This window comes from Falco peregrinus, chromosome 4, assembly GCF_023634155.1.
Source record: "Falco peregrinus isolate bFalPer1 chromosome 4, bFalPer1.pri, whole genome shotgun sequence".
Taxonomy (NCBI): Eukaryota; Metazoa; Chordata; class Aves; order Falconiformes; family Falconidae; genus Falco; species Falco peregrinus.
In genome coordinates this window covers 65704167-65716250 of record NC_073724.1, presented here as the reverse complement: position 1 = coordinate 65716250, position 12084 = coordinate 65704167, and the positions used below count along the sequence as shown (strand labels likewise).

General features: G+C 41.7%; 1 protein-coding gene across 11 annotated transcripts in view; it reads left to right on the top strand.

Annotated features, from left to right (window-relative positions):
• The window catches only part of MBNL2 (muscleblind like splicing regulator 2), a 113562-nt gene that overhangs the window by 74637 nt on the left and 26841 nt on the right, over window positions 1-12084 (top strand). For 9 of the 11 annotated variants that reach the window (XM_055801596.1, XM_055801597.1, XM_055801595.1 and 6 more), the window contains 3 exons: window positions 3164-3328; window positions 6392-6592; window positions 7792-8055. In XM_055801596.1, coding sequence (XP_055657571.1) covers window positions 3164-3328; window positions 6392-6592; window positions 7792-8055 — 630 coding nt within the window. The remainder of the gene's footprint in view (window positions 1-3163; window positions 3329-6391; window positions 6593-7791; window positions 8056-12084) is intronic. The other 2 variants (XM_055801600.1, XM_055801599.1) reach the window with 1 other exon arrangement.

The window sequence follows — 12084 nt, the reverse complement described above, 5'->3', positions numbered from 1 at the left end:
ATGGATGACAGGAGTTTCTAGGGAACGAGTTTCAAACCAATCTGTCTGCGCCCTCAGTTTCAGGACTCTGACTCATATGTGGGAGCAGGTTAAAAGTTGTATGAAGCAATTATTTTCCCTGTTGCCTGCCTCATCCTGCTGATGGAATTTGTGCTGCCGTGCACCAAGGGACTGAGTGTCTGTGGAGCAGTTCCTGAGCTGCTGTGGTTTTACAAGCAGTGATGAACCAAGCCTCACTCCAGAGGCTTGATACTGATGCACCCTAAATTTAAAGCACTCAGTTTTGTCTCGGTATTTGTTACAAGGTGACCTTGCTAGCCTAGTAGTTTTTTGCAAGAATCCAAAGTGGACTCTTATTGTAGATGTTGACCCAACCAACATGTTGAATAACCCTGCATGTTGTGTACAGCTGACTGCTTTGCTGCTTGGTTCATATGTGCTGTCATCTCAGTTGGACTTAATATTTGCCTTTCTAATAAACAAAAAAATCCAGGATCCCATTTGACTAAGATGGACACTACAAGTTTGAATTTTTGTTATTGCAATGATTGGTATTTGGGAGTCAGCCCTGTTCCTCTCTGAAACTAATCTCATCAGGAGTTCACAGGGACATGGAGCATATGTTAAAAAGGGAATGAAAAGTGCTTATAGGTGTTTTCCCACAACTGTTGTAGGTCCAGAAAGCTGGTCTCAGAATTTATTTAATTTTGGTAGCTAGGGCTGGATTAATCTGCTCACTATTTTCAGTGCTCATTCCACTGCGGTTTATTTTGGGTCATTTAATTTCAACAAGGCTTGATCTGTTTACAGCGCTTTCTATAGTAGCATGACGGGGCCACACAGCTCTCTTATAGTACGTTCTTTGGTAACCAGGAGCTCAAAAAACTAGTAAATGAGGCACATACATGCATAAGTTTAGAGAGGACAGTACATTTTTGTATGGTTGGATTATTTTGGAAAGTTTTCTGAAATAACCAATCTTTTGTGCACTGTGGGTTGCTTTGCAGAGCTTGAAGTGATGGTATATAGTAGCCGTGTGCTTTCAGAGATAAAAGTGGAGGGCTGTCTGAAGGCACTCTTCAGACTTAAGGTACTTCAGAAGACACTGTGGTTGAGAGTTGCTCTCAATCTTTATTTGAGGAGCACTTTCGTTTCCATAGGTAGGTATTTCCATGAGGTAGAGGAGTTTGATTTGATTTTGCTGTTCTAATTTTCAGATTTGATGTATGAACCATTCATATACAAAGTTGGTTAGGGTTAAATAGATCCCAGTTAAAAATGTCTTAATCGGTTGGCCTCATCAGCCGACACAAAAGCGTACATGCTCATTGCCTGCACTGAGCATGCATCAGCTTAAGGTTATGAAGACGACAGCCTTGCTCCCCCCAAATGGAAGAGCCAGCCGCCTTCTGCGTCCATCAAATTGTGACTATTTCTGGTTCTGTTCATGCCAGCTGATGGAGTAGTTTTCCTTTTGTGTACTTCATTAAACCAGACAGGATTAGTGACTCACACAACAGAAGTCAGAAGGAAGGCATGATGTCCTGACAATGGCTGCATCTATACTAGCAGATTAAAACAGCACCAAGAAGTGTTCCTGAGTGCCAAGACTGTGTCTTTTCTCAAATTTTTATTTTTTTTTTTAATTCTTCTGGCCTCTGCCATTCAGCATACTCCAGAGCAGTGGCCAGGCGCAGTTCAGGAAAGGTCTGTTCTCAGTAGTTTGATTGTGTGGAAATGGCTGGTGGCATTCCAGTGGGCCTTGGTGCATGAGAACCTTCCTGACCAGGTTTGTCACTCCTGTGTAGGTAGTTGCTACATCCTTACAGCAGATTACAGGCAAAATCAGAGGTGTTTTGGTGTCTGAGTAAGCAGTATATAACATTAACACTGTTTACTCTGGGACACTCGAAGCGTACTGAAGGTTTTGTAGCAGAGCGTGTGTGTGTATGCATACAGAGAGTCGGTGCACATGTGGACTGTGTGATGTGCTTGTATAGGGATCTTAATGTTTTCTTGACGATAGGAGGATATTCCTGCGTGGCTACAAATTGTAAAGCCCTTATACCAGTGCACAGAAAGTTTAAAAGGTGGTTTTTAAAAACATCTCAATTTGGAAACTTACCTTCTACAAGTTGAGTGTGTCAAGCGCAGTTGGAGTAATGCTCTAGGTCTTCTGGCCACAACTCTTAAAATTTTGTGACTGTTTGTGAGCTGTGTCATGGAGAAGCTTCAGATCTCAGCAGTTTCTGCCCCATAGCTGCATAACCTGCCAGTGCACTCCACGATTTCTCTTTCTGGGGGAAAACATATCAGCACATAATATGCTGCTCTAGTAGACTTACATTTTGGTCAGCATGCACTGCTTGTAGAGGTGTGCTCCATGTCCGTCTCCTCCAACACAAGCCATCTCAGAGGTGACTGCCCACCCTTGTTTTTATTGTCTCGTAACTGTTTAAAAATTCCTGCTTTCAGGTTGATCAGGAGGTCTCCTTTTGCTGTGTGCCTTCAGATTTAGCTCCATGCGCCACTTCTAAATTTAGGTTGCAAAAGTGCCAGCTTGACTTCTGTTCTTTTATACTTGAATGGAAATAGTTCAAAGTTGTGCTGATGTAATAAAAACAGGAGGCTGGAAGGCAGTGAACTGGAATAAGGGTGAACATACAAGAGAACATGAGCAGAGAGTGGTCACTTTAGATCCTTATGGTGATGAGCACACAATTATTTTTTAATACAATGTACTTAAAAGCTTAATTTCTCTTAAAGAAGGCTTAAATTTGTTATTCATAATGTAAAGTAATTTATAAAAGATATTTATGTTATGGTAACACCAGATACTCTAGCCAGGATACCATGAGAGGCAGTTCAGGCGGTCAGGATAATAGAGTATTAATTGTAGGGCAGTGATCAGTACTTAACAATGAAAATGCTGTTTCAAAGTCTTTCTCTTGTTTTTCATGGCTAATAGCCTTAGTGATCAATCAGAGGTAGTGGGCTGAGGCAGAGCTTAAGGCCATCAGCTCCTCCCAAGCCTGCTACATAGTTCCCAGGAAACACCCTGTATTTCATTAGTTCTTGCTTAGTTTATGGTGTAATATTTTGCTTGAAGGCATTAAACTATCATCAAAAGCAGCAGACCAATTAGTGTGACTTCTTTTTCCAGGGTCGCTGTACAAGGGAGAACTGCAAGTACCTTCACCCACCAACACACTTAAAAACTCAACTGGAAATCAATGGCAGGAACAACTTAATCCAACAAAAAACTGCAGCAGCAATGCTTGCCCAGCAAATGCAGTTCATGTTTCCAGGGACACCACTACAGCCAGTGGTAAGTATATTTCTCTGATGGTGTTAATGGTAAGTAAAGTTGAAGACTATACTGACCCACAGAAGTTCTCTAAACTACTATCAATAAAAATAGTCCCCATCTGTTGACTTAAGGAATTGCCGAGATGCTAGAGATATGGTCATTTATATCTGCATTAGAAGATATAATGGAGTGTTGCTGTGGATTTGATATATTTTTTTTATCCCACAATAATTTGCATTTGCTCCCTCTCTTTTTTGTTTTTTTTTTTTCCCCTTCATTGAGTTCATGTCAGGTTTAGTCTAGATTTATGAGGGTGTTGCCAATAATCCTTCTGGAGGGGAATTTTTATTTATTATTATTATTATTATTATTAGCAGCAGCAGCAGCAGCAGCAGCAGCTAGTAAGCTGTTTGAGTAGGAATGCAAAGTTTCTCAGGAGTCTATGAGTTTGAATGACTTTAAATAGTATTTAGTCCCAGTACCAGGAACAAAGGTTAATGTCATTCTGGCTTTTCTTACTCTCTTGAGATCTGAAGTGTCCCAGGATAAGACAGAATTGCTGGTGCATGCACTTTACAAACTTGACATTTTATCTTAAGGTAATGTGTATAGTGCCCGGAACACTTCAAATCCAGAAGGTGACATAAAACCAGAGTCTTACATGCATGAGCAGCGTCTTTGGATACACATTAAAATGATCAGTTGCTCTGGGCTGCCCTTGCAGTTGAGCTCCTCATTGTACCAGACTTCCAAAGCTTCGTTAGGCAAATAATCAGAATTAAACTTTTCACACATGGCTGCTAATGATGCTTTCTCAATCTGAATGCCTAGTGTTAGGCATCCCACTGGAGTAGGATTTCTTTCTCTAACTTGAGGCATCTGAAGTGTTGGCATCAACTTCTGAGTTGGGCTTCCAAGGTCCGTTTATAGTTTATCAAAAGACATAGGCACTTCTAATTACTATTCACTCGGCTTGCTTCAGATGCCTGCATTTGGATTAGATGATCTGGTTTTTTAAGTGCCTTTGTCTTTCCACGGGCTATCACAGGAGCCAAGTGTAAGCCTCTCAGAGCAAGACGTCTGTATTTGGTCACAGGAAGCTCATCCCAGAAGCCTTTTTCAAATGTGAGAAACATCTGCTGTAAGGTGGGAGGCATGAACAAAATTTGGGTGTCAGAAGTCCCTGAATTTCTGGTACATGGTCATCAAAATGTATCTTGGTATACTGGCATAATGTGTTCTGCTATTTCCTGGGTTTTTACTGCTTGAGTTTTAAACAGAAGAAGTTCTGATGAAGTAGTAGATTCTACCTCGTAGTATTATGAGAAACACTGAAGTGGCAAAATTATACCTTTTTCTACTAACCCATTTCATCATTTGAACTTTACAGTTTTATTGATGTAATGCAATCTGTACTGATGGCTGTGATAAGTGCGCCGGGTTTTATTTCTCTGTCTCGCATAAGTTGCCAGATTAAGATGACTCAGCCTTGACCACTCATTAAAAAATGAAAGAAAATTCCATAGAAGTCACTTGACATGTGGATTTATTTTTAAAATTATGTCTGATACAAAGCTGTTATTTGTATTTTACATAACACATATTGTCCTCAACATAGTTGAACTCTTGTTTCATATAAATGTTCATTATTATGCTCTTAAGAATTTGGTTTGCACTTGACATATAAACTGGGCTGTTTGATGTCAAGCAGTTTTGATCTCTGATAAAACCAGAGCATTATTCACTTTCAACTCTCTAGGGCAGGTAGATGCCATTTCCATACAGTTGGGTATCCTAACTGATCTGCTGCTCAAAGCATCTTCTTGGTACTAAGTCAAGTTCATTTATAATTTAGTAGTTCATTCCAAAGACAAAAAAATATCAAAACCAGAACCAAACAGAAATAAACCTCCTGCTCCTGTGCTCTCTTGTGTGTTTTCTACCTACTGTGCGTGGCTGGCTTCCTTTCTCCAGCAGAGGCCATGCGGGCCATGTTGAGGAGAAAGACATTCCTCCTTTGTTCCTTAGTGTCCTTTGTCATTCCTTAGTGTTCTGCTGTTGTGCGGTTCATTTCTAGCTGCTGACTTATTTGGGAACTTAATTTCTGACAAAGCTGATCTGTGTCCTGTATTCTGCATAGTTTTTCCTCATTTATAATTATAGCTTCACTCTCTGGGGTAAATGTCAGTTTTGCAGAACTAAAGCACTTTGCAGGTCTCGCCGTGGTCTGACTGTGGTGATGTTCTGCCTCCACCCCCCATGGAACTGGTGGTAACAAACCCACCATTCTGCCTTGGTAGGGCTGCGTTTTAGCATCACACAAGTGCTCTTTCTTCTGGTCATGACTTCACTGATTCGCTGTAGGAAGGCATGAAACAGATTTTTAGACCGTATCATTCCTTCCAATCAGATTTTTTCGTCAGATGAACTCTAGCTAAGCCTGAGTAATCCCTTTCTAAATATTGTGTCCGGCTGAGATTATAATATTTATTCTGCTCGCCACTGGTGGCAGCTGAGCACACAAACATCTGCAAAGGTGAGCTTTTTCAATGTGAGAGCCATAGTAACATATAATTGGAGGAGGTGGCAAAATACAGCATGCAAACAGATGGAAGGTACATGCCAAAGAACTCATTATGTATACTCTTATTAGAAATATGGCTTTAATATAGTTAATAGCACTTCACCTATGAAATCTGTTACTTTGAAAAATAGCCTGTGTTCCCAAGGAAAACAGGTATTGAGAAAAAGCAATAAAGTGTATGTTATTTCTACTTTTAGATGTGTAAATAAGCCTGCGATGTAAGCTAGACCTCCATAGAGATTCAGGTTCAAAGTACGACTTCCTTTGCATCGGCAGCCTCTTTTCCAATAATAGAGCTACAAAGGCAGTTCTTCATATGCTGCTGGAATGTGTTACGTGATTAAAAGAAGAGAGTATGCCATGTGTTTTTCCAGCTGTTTGAAATTTTTTCATTAAGAAAATGAATCGGTGCCAGAAAGAACATGCAAAAGACAACTAGTGAGCTCTTGATTAAGGGGATGGTTTTTTTCATCTGTGTCTGTGTTTTCCTTTTGCAGCCCACATTTCCAGTGGGTCCCACAATAGGAACGAACACGGCTATTAGCTTTGCTCCTTACCTAACGCCAGTAACACCAGGAGTTGGCTTAGTCCCAACTGAGATCCTACCCACGCCGCCTGTCATTGTTCCTGGAAGTCCACCGGTTTCAGTCCCCGGTTCAACTGCTACCCAGAAACTCCTCAGGACTGATAAACTGGAGGTATTGTAAACACTGCCATGACTAGAAATGCATCCTCAGTTAGGCTGTGTGAAAGATCCTGCAGGGGAAAAATTCCATTGTTTTAGAAACGATACTTAAATTTAGTTGCTACAAGTAAAAACTGGGCAGGATTTCTACACTTACAGACAGTGGTAATTAAACACTGTTACTTTTAAGGTGGTGCATGCGCTCGAATTTAATACACAGACATCAGCATGAATTTTCATCATTGGTAAAGTTCATCTCCTCTGAAATACCTCAAGTATACATGCCTGTAAAGGTATGCCTGGATGAAATATCAAACAAGCACTTTTTTACGGCAGTATTAATTCTATCCCTGTTTTTATGCATTGATATTAAGGATCTGGTGGTAGCAAACCCACAAATCCGTAGCCTTATGGATTGATATTAGAGGAATGGTATAGCCCTTCAGCCTAGAGGTACAAATCGATATGTCGAATGTTACAAACCCCACAGCAGGCTGAAGGGGCAAGCCTCCAGCTGTGTGCAGAGCCTCCCTGGTGCTGGTGGATCTCCACATGGCCGGGCTCAGAGGAATCTGTGATCCAAGTACATGAGATGGCCAAATGGGTCTTGCAGAAATGAATGTCCTTTCCCAAAAGGCTAAACACTAGTGGCTAGAGCGTGTTTCTCCTTAGGAAAATCAGTGTGTTCATTCTGTCCGTTTTTGAAAATGATTTTTTATGGAGGCTCTCAATTTTGTTTGTAGACCCCATAAAAAAATAGAGTGCATCTGCTGCATACCCTCCCTAGGTCTCAGCAAGAGGAACTCCTTCCCTACCAGTGGACCTGCAAGAATATAAACTGTAGCCAGAAAGGGATTGAATGTCTTGTGATTCCCAGCTAATTTTGCAGGGGCAGTTACTTCAGTAAGTATCCTTCCCAGGTGTTTTCTAGACAGGGAAGAGGAAAGGCATTTGGGAACGCTTCTGTTGCATGTCAAGTTCATGTAGCTGCCGTACCACAGAGCTACCTGAGAAGCCAAGTACATCAAGGGTAAAACAGATGCATTTTCCCTTTCCAAGAAGAAGATGAAGCATTTATTAAATTGAATTCCCTGAAAAACTTGAACTAACCAGGGAAGGGGGCAGGTCTGTCTTTTTGGGGCATGGGGCTCTCCCTGCCCTTTCGCGTTGCGCCAAACTCTTCCCCTGCAACGCGTGTTGTTTTGCACGTAGGTGTGCAGGGAGTTCCAGCGGGGAAACTGTGCGCGTGGAGAGACTGATTGCCGCTTTGCGCATCCAGCAGACAGCACAATGATTGACACAAACGACAACACCGTAACCGTGTGTATGGATTACATAAAAGGTCGATGCATGAGGGAGAAATGCAAGTATTTTCACCCTCCTGCACATTTGCAGGCCAAAATCAAAGCGGCGCAACACCAAGCCAACCAGGCTGCGGTGGCAGCCCAGGCAGCTGCGGCAGCTGCGACTGTGATGGTAAGTGCTGGCATATATGGCTGCCTGTTTTTTGACAGAAGCTCTTTGATGCCTATTTTGCTTCAACTTAATGCTGTTTGCTTATACTTTCTTTTCTCTTTTGCCTCTTTTTTTTTTTTTAAATATAAGAATTTTTGAAATTATTACTATTGCTTGATGGGAGGAAGCACTTTTTTTTCTTTACGCCCTTATTTTGATGCTGTATTTCTATCCAAGACAGTGAAGCAAATGACGCTCTATACCACTTCTGTTCTCTGCCTTGATTATATGTTAAATTTGCCTGTAATATTTCCAAACAGAAACAAAAATGATAAGCTAAGCTTGAAAACCAGAGCACATAGGGGGTTTTAGCTCTTTGACGATAGTTACACATGTGGAAATTTGGAAGAAAAGGAAGAAAAGCAAAGAGAGAGCTTTTGCCTCGGAGATTGGCAGTAGAAAAGAAACCTGCATTAAGACTCAACTCCCTCCACCTTAGATGCCAGACAGATACCTGAGCCTAGTCTAGCCACCTTGGTCTCGCTTTATAGGTAGTAGAGAAAAACCAGCACATTCATCTGATCTACCATTAGTGTCTGTCAGAGAATGAGAAGGAACTGCTCTCTGTGGACACACATCTGTCCCTGCTGACTAAAGAGTATCAACTGTATCTTTTTGAACTTTGGTTAGATGAATCTCATGCCTAGAGACTTCTCTTGCCTCTCCCACTGTCATGGGCAAGTTACTTGAATGGTGGGGTCTGAAAATAGTAAATTAAGATGGAAATCATTAAGAAAAAGCATAGTAACTATAGTCAGAAGAGATTGAGGGCTTTCTATTCTCACATATTTTGAGCTCTTACTTAAAACTGTTTAGACAAGTCAGCCTATTCATTTACCAATATTGGATCTCTCTTACGGTTGCTACCACGGAAGTTGATACATTTAAATAGAGTGGTATTGATAAAGTTAAATAAATCGAGCATGCAGGATCTGACTTGGGAGACAAAATTTCTGGCAGCAAATCAAAGAATCATTGTCCTCATTGCTGGCAGTGGACGAATAATTAAGCAGATGTGGTTTGTGGACTTGTGGGCAGTGCATACAATAGTTACAGACAATACAGTTATTCTCTGGTTAAAAAGCCTACCAGAAACACAATACAGTACAGTGTATAACTACCCCAAGCTATTGTATTTAGCAAATTAGCAAAGACCAGACTTTTATGAGGGACAAAGGGTAAGTTATGCAAGAAAGTAAACCGCCAAACAGAAGAACATTTCTTAAGTTTTAATATTCTTTCTCTTGTAGTATCCCCAGTCTCTGTTTTGAATTGGATGATTTTTAGTTAAACTTTCCTGTGCTGGCAGAATTTTTATACCATCTGGAAATTAAAGCAAAGGAGATTGGTTTTCTTATTCTAATTAGCTTCTATTGTGCCATATTTATTGTCTATTTAGAGAATGTAATATTTCTAGGCAGTGTACTAAAGAAGAAAGGAGAGAGATGAGGGGATTAATGTTTTTGTGCTTCAGTAATAGTTGGATATATATCCTGTGATTTTAAATAAGCCGTAATTGGACTCACATTAGCCCCAAAGCAAGATGAAGCACAGAATTGAAATGTTGGCACTCTAATGTCACAGGAGAAGGCAGGGACCTGTAATTCAGTAACTTTTTGCAGAAAAATACGTACAGAATATTTTAAAGGCTTATTTAGACAACCAGACAGAAAAGCTTCTTTACAATCCAGCTATTTTTTGTTTATAGATTTGAAACAATCAGATAGAGTGAATGAAAAATCACTGGAATGGCAATAACAACAAAAAAGTGGTAGAAAAACCATATGCCTGCAAGGCCCCCCAAGAATGACTAAGAATACTCAATTGGATCTAGAGAGCGAAAGTAAGGCTGAAATACAAGTGCTTATGTGTAGGTTGTGTAGCTTGAGGTTGCTCCCAGACAGAAATTGTGTCTGAGAGGTTTTCCTTCCTGGGGGAGCTGGCTGCATTGCTGTGGTCCAGAGGGTGCTCATATAGGTGAGCATTGTGGATAGGGTTAGAGCACTGTAGGCAAAGCTTGTGAAACCACTGAAGGTCAATGAATCCTGCAGTCTGGAACCTTTGCAGAAAATGCTTTGTCTGTATTTCTATACCCTGAAGGTTAGGAATTTTTACCGCAGTATCTTAGGTGACCTCATCATTTGAAGTAAAACGAAAGGGGACTGTGAAGGAGGCTGTAGACTCTGTATAGCTTAACTGTGAAGTGCATTAGAAGACAGTGTCATCTGTCATGGTACTTGGGGAGCTCCAAATATTCATATGGTGCATTAGAGAGCATAAATAGTCACTGAAAAATGTACAGCCTAAATTAAAATGTGAATTCATAGTTGGTGTTGGAAGGGATCTCTAGAGATCACCTAGTCCAATCCTCCAGCTCAAGCAGCATGAGCTGGAGAAAATTCACAGGACGTGCCTAATTGGATTTTGACAGTCTCCCAAGGATGGAGACTCCACAACTTCTCTTGACAACCTGCTCCATGGTTAAATCATGCTTACAATAAAAACATTGTAAGAATTTTTACATTTAAATGGATTTTCTTGTATTTACATTTGTTCCCATTGCTTCTTGTCCTGTCAGTAGGACCTGCTGAGAAGAGTCTGACTCCATCTTTAGTCCTCTATCAGGTGTTTATATACACTGGTGAGATCCCCCTGCATCTTCTGCGGGCTGAACAGTCCCAGTTCTCTCAGCCTTTCCTCATACAAGATGGTCTCCAGTCCCTTAATCGTCTTTGGGGCCCTTTATGGGGCTGTTTTCTAGAATGTCCATGTCTGTCTTGTACTGGAGCGCGCAGACCTGGACATAGTGCTCCATATGCAGCCTCACCAGTACTGAGTAGAAGGGAAGGATCACGTCCCTCAACCTGCCAGTGAGGCTCTTCCTGATGCAGTCCAGGACGCTGTTGGCTGCCTTTGCTACGAGGGCACATTGCTGGCTCATGTTCAGCTTGGTGTCCACCAGGGCACTGAAGGCCTTTTCTGCCAAGCATTGGTGGCCCCCAGCATGTACCAGTGCCTGTGCTTGTCCCTTCCCAGGTGCAGGGCTTGGTAGTTCTCTTTGTTGAACTTAGTGAGGTTCCTCTGTGCCCGTTTCTCCAGCTTTTCCAGGTCCCTCTGAGTGGAAGCATGTCTATCTTGTGTGTCAACCACTCCTCCAAGTTTTACACCACTGGCCTCCAGCTGGACTTTGTGTTGCTGATCACAACCCTTTGAGCCTGGCAGTTGAGCCAATTTTGAGTCCATCTCACTGTTGTCCATTTAGCCCATACTAAGTAAGTTTGTCTGTGAGTATGAAATGGGAGACAGTGTTGAAAACCTTTCTGAAGTCAAGAGAAACAACATCCATTGCTCACCTCTCACCCACTAAGCCAGTCTCATCATGCAAGGCTGTCAGATTGGTTAAGCACAATTTCCCCTTCATAAGTCTATGCTGATAACTCCTGATCACCTTCTTGGCTTTTGTGTTTGGAGATGGTTTTCAGGAGGATTTGCTCAATTGCTTTCCCAGGGACTGAGGTGAGGTTGACCAGCCTGTCATTCCTCAGACCTTCTTTCCTGCCATTTTGAACATAGGGGTGTCATTTACTTTCTTGCAGTCTTAGGGACCTTTCAAAGGTAGTTAAGAGTGGCCTTGCAGTGACGTTGGCCAGCTTCCTCAGCACCCATCAGTGCATCCTGTCAGGTCCTGTGGGTCTGTGTGCATCCAGTTTGTTTAAACGTACCCTAGCTTGATCCTCCTCCAAGGGTAAATCTTCACTTCAGATTTTCTCACTGGTCTCCCACTGGCCTGAAGGCCAGTCTTACCAGTAATGACTGAAGTGGAGAAGATGTTCAGTACCTCAGCCTTCTCCATGTCCTGTGTCATCAGATCTCTGGCCCCATTCAGCAGCAGACCCACATGATCCCTAGTCTTCCTTCTGTTGCCAATACACTTGGAGAAGTCCTTACTGTTGTCCTTCACATCCCTTACCAGATGCAACTCCAGGTGGT